Genomic DNA, 5,000 nt, shown 5'->3' on the forward strand with positions numbered 1-5,000 from the left:
ACACACACACACACACACACACACACACCACACACGGTCTCGCCCTACCATTGCCAGAATCAACTGTAGCACTGACTTGGTCTAGCCAAGCAAATGACATACAAATGTTTGACATTCAGCTCATTCAGCTGATTCATCACAGGCCAGCTTTATCCAGTGAGTTGCCTCTGCATTGTAGATTTAACCACACTAGGCATCTTTTGCGTGCTACACACGCTCGATAGGCTCGCCTGCTGCGCGGCCTCGCCCACCCTGCAGTTTACCGAGCTAGCCCTGCAGCCCGCATATGCAGCTCGGCCGCTACGCGGCCTCGCCCTGGCTGGTCCACAGGGATGCTGGATCACCTGTCCTGGACCTGGCAACATACAGCTGTCCATGGCGGAAGACGGGGGTCTGAAGCCAGACTCCCACTTCTTTCAGTGTCTGCCTCTGGGACTTGATTTTGCTCTTATGACATCACTGATGACATCATCAGTGGGACTATTATGACATCACTGATGTAACCACTAACCTTGGTGATGTCCGTGCCATGCTTTGCCTATATCGACGGCTAAATGACACTTAAATCTGTTGTCACTTTATGTTAGAACATTGCTCTCAGTCTAAGCATAAAGTGTCAGCAGTGAGAAGAAGGATGATACATCAATAACACAACATTTTTATAGTTTTTAAACTAATGAAGCCTAACTTGTTATTGGTTTCATTATGCTATAGCAGTATGGTTAATATGGTTAAAGTAGGCTAGTGGGCAACCTGTTTCTCCACATAACCTGTGACTAACCTGTGGTTTGAACTAGTTTTCCGGACACGTCATGCAACAGACAACAACACAACCGACAGAAACTATGATGCATCAATAATGTGTTGATGACTCCAGTCTTCTCTTATTCAGAGATATGCAGGAAAACCGAGCGCTGACTCTTTATTAAGGTGCTGGAAGCAATGAGTACGTAATAAAAAGAAAAGAATCAGCACACTTAAATCTGCAAAAGGCTCACTTTTATTTGCTGAGCTTTCGGTCTCTTAGACCTTCATCAGAGCATACCTTTGTTTGTCTGCTCTGATGAAGGTCTAAGAGACCGAAAGCTCAGCAAATGAAAGTGAGCCTTTTGCACAGATTTAAGTGTGCAGATTATTTTTTTGATCTTGTTCATAGATACAAATACAAGATGAAACAGACTTTGTATGTATATGTCTCAACCTATATTTCAATAATGAAGACTACCTCCCCTAGCAACGCCTGATCAACCATCCCATTCATTGATTGCATGCCCTTTTATTCATCTCCTTCTCCCCTCTGCAGTCAACGCCCTGTTCAGGTCACATCACTCATTCATTGATATGTACGCCCCTTCATTCCTTGTCCATTCACAGTCTTCCACGCTGGCCTGCTGGCCAATCACTTAACTGGAGAGTATATCAGATCCCATGTACCTACTGGTTGTAACTAACCATGTCCTGTTACCCCTCAGTGCTGATCTCCGGCGATGCAGTTGTTTTGTCCCACCTCCTCCCCTGGACACCACCAATGTCATGACTCCTGTAGAATTCTCTATGGAGGGAATTCTCTATCCTATAAATCACTGACGTTCTCCTCACGTCTCATACGCCAAATCTAATTTGTTATTGTATCATTAAAGTCATTGTACTCTCTTCTAGTCTCTCATGATTGAAATGCAAAATGTCCCTAAATGCATCACACCCAAGATAAAAATGAACGACACAGATGCACAGATATTTAAATATATAGATTTTATGTACATATATTCATGTGGATGACTAGAAAAACAACACTATTTTCTTACAAAGGAATGATTCTGCACAGTCATATTCTATGAATTTGATAAAAAAATTACCATAATAAATAAAACTCATCACGTTTGTTTTTTATTCACACATACCAGTTGTACAAACAATAAATTACAAGTTCAGTGCTGTGTTTCTGTCGTTCAGCGAAAGGGTCTTTTCCCACTGGAAGAGTCAGACTAGGGTTTGTGTGTTGAGTGTGTGTGTGTATGTATGCCGGTGCTATCATTAGAATTTCGATTTTCAAAAATGTGTGTAAAACTTAAAAAAAATATTTATACTTTGTGTGAGTACGCATACATGCATGTGTGTTTATTACACAAATACTGTGTACAAGATGCATTGTTTAAATTTGTGTGTGTTTGCACATGTTTTTCTGTGTAAATATGGTTGAATACTAACGCATACATGAGAGATCTTTTAATTGTATAAAAATATGTTTACATTGTGTATTCTTTGTGTGAATCTGAATAGGGGAGGGAAGAGAGTATGTCGTATGTCGACCTGGGTGAAATAGCATTTGCAAATATTTGGGATGGTTTGTTTGAATTTAATAGGTGCCAGATGGGTGGAGCTTGCCACTCAGTGTCAGGAAGCTGAGATAATCACAGGGAAGGTATTTGAAGCTCTAGTTTCTGTAACAAATCATCTGCTGCTGGCACAAACGGAAGTGTTGAATGAAAATGAACAATTTATTTGCAAGTACTACTTCTCCAAAGTCTGTAGCGTCAATCTAGTGAATGAAGCGACTCGATAGATGAGTGGATCCTGGAATAGGGATTGAGTGGTGAAAAGAGAGAGACAGAGAGGGAGAGACAGATGACAGACAGAGACAGACGACAGAGAGAGAGAGAGAAACAGAGAGAGAAAGAGATGACAAGAGAGAGAGAGAGACAGATGCCTGAGACAGAGAGAGACAACAGAGAGAGAGAGAGATGACAGAGAGAGAGAGAGAGAGAGAGACAGACAGACAGACAGAGAGAGAGAGAGAGAGAGAGGTGGAGCTGAATTGCATAAGGACAGGGTTAGTTTCCCTCTTGCTGTCGTTGCGAGTATCCAGGGCACACATTGTCATACTAGCGTTGTTTGTTTCCTAAACAGATAAACAGACGAACAAACAGAGAGGCAGACAGTCGATGTGAAAACACAGGGCACGTAAACCTCCCAGCAAAGTCTGCCCATGGGACCTGAGGAAGTGAATTCTCAAATTTTATAGACGTTTCTTAAAATCCTTATTTAAAGAGTTTAACTCCCCCCGGGGGGGATCATCATTATTTTTATTTATTTATTTTGGCCCGAGTGAAATGTTCAATGGTCTCTCGTGATTCTGAATATAGCTGAATTGCTTGCTTTGACCAAGTTAAACTTTTATTTATAAGGATTTTACAAAATGTCTATGGGAAAATTAATGGGGAATGAAATCCCCTAGGTCCCATGCCGAACCCGGAAGAGAGCGTGACTTAGGCACTCGATCGTGACTGTTAACAGGCGGAGCTGAGAGGGTAGATACAAAAAGCTTATAGATGCAGTAGAGGACAAAAACACTATTGTGTCACACATGTTTAGGTTACATACGTGTTTTAAACGCAGGCGTGGGCACAGGGATACACACAGGTGCAAGCAGGTGCACACATGCACACACACACACACACGCACGCACACACGCACACAATGTCAAGCATTGCCCCAAACCTGTTTACATGTCAAAATCATACTCTATAGGTTATAGAGTGTCATGTCGCCTTGCCCCTTTGTCAATCTTACAGTTGCAAGGTTTGTCCCCTGAAGGCCACCGTGCTCTCTCTACCCACCATGCTGTCATTTCTACACTGGAGGCGATTGTCAAATCCAAGATGGCCGGTGGTCTTGACGCGGTCAGTTAAGACACACAGCTGATTCGGTCGGCTTTCTACCCGACAGACTCTAACGCTGTTCGGATGCGATGCTCGGGCTTCCCATTCACTCTGGTCGGCCGAGTCGTCATCCGATGCATCCTCGGTTGGCAAGTCAACTTTTGGCTTCTTGAATCTGCCATCCTGTTGTTTTTTGAGAATTGTAATGGGAACTGGTTTGGAAAACTACTTTATGTTCTTCCAGTTCCTCGTCTTGCTTCCTGGTTTTCAGTCCACATGAGGAAGTTGGGCAGACCGGTCATATAAGGTAGGGCAGGGTTGTGGGTGGGGCGTAGCGGTTTGGAAGGGGGACGTGATTGGACGAAGATGAGAGAGTGGATAGTGAGTGCTTCCCATGGTCGGGGCGGTTGTCTGGGACACAAACAGGGACAAAGGACAAACTTCCAAACGCCCACAGTGATAAGAACATTATGGAATAGCATAAAAAAACTCCACATGACACACATAGCATTACAGGGCAATACACACCGAGTCGACAGGACAGACACATTATTTGTCCACATGTAAATGACATGCAACTTAAGTCCATAGCTATGCCAGGGCCTGGCAACTGTCCCCGCTATTTGCACTTTATATGGATTTGAATTGTCCATATATTGTCCAATGTCCTCTGCATAGCTTTTACAATTCCATGACATCTCTCTGGCATACAGGGGCAATGCAGAGTCTTCTGTCTCTTGGGTCTCTGTGTGTCTGGTCCAGCCCCCTACGGCCCACATTCACGGTCCTATTTAAGGTTCTACATCTTAAATCGACTGTCCCATTCAAGGTCCTACATCCAGCACTGACGACCCCTTCCAGAGCCAGAGTTACAGATTATAACTTCTTCTCCATCCTCGACTTGAGTGTCTGTTTCCCGGCCGCCCTCAGCACTTCTTCACCAGGCAGTGTTTGAAGGCGGAGGGGCGGGCAGCCAGCACGCAGCCCTTGGACAGCTTGCCGCCGCGGTCCTTACACTGCACCGTCCGGCTCTGCCAGCCTGTGTCACAAGTCCTGGAGCAGCTCATCCAGGAGCCCGTGACCCACTGGGGCCCCGGCGGCGCGGTGGAGGGCCCCGGGGCCGTGGGCGGAGGAGGGGGTGCGGACGTGGACGTAGTGGTGCTGGCCCTCGTGGTGGTGGTCAAGACCGTCGTGCTGCTCAGCAGAGGGGCCAACCTTTGGTGGGGGACGACCGCGGGAGGCGAACGGCGCGGCATGAAGAAGCTGTAGCGAACATCCAGGGCCTTTTTAGCGTCCGTGGCCAGGATCTGGACCACCAGGGCCTCCCGGAGGGCCCCGGGG

At 45.7% G+C, this 5,000-nt stretch overlaps 1 protein-coding gene across 7 annotated transcripts in view; it reads right to left on the bottom strand.

The window, feature by feature from the left end:
- Positions 1 to 1,762: 1,762 nt before the first annotated feature.
- The window catches only part of adamts5 (ADAM metallopeptidase with thrombospondin type 1 motif, 5 (aggrecanase-2)), a 37,854-nt gene continuing 34,616 nt past the window's right edge, over positions 1,763 to 5,000 (bottom strand). For all 7 annotated transcript variants that reach the window (XM_083632667.1, XM_083632668.1, XM_083632665.1 and 4 more), the window contains exon 9: positions 1,763 to 5,000. This exon is cut by the window's right edge and continues 240 nt beyond it. In XM_083632667.1, coding sequence (XP_083488793.1) covers positions 4,586 to 5,000 — 415 coding nt within the window. In that variant the 3' untranslated portion in view covers positions 1,763 to 4,585.

Source organism: Poromitra crassiceps, assembly GCF_964638095.1.
Source record: "Poromitra crassiceps genome assembly, chromosome: 3".
NCBI lineage: Eukaryota > Metazoa > Chordata > Actinopteri > Beryciformes > Melamphaidae > Poromitra > Poromitra crassiceps.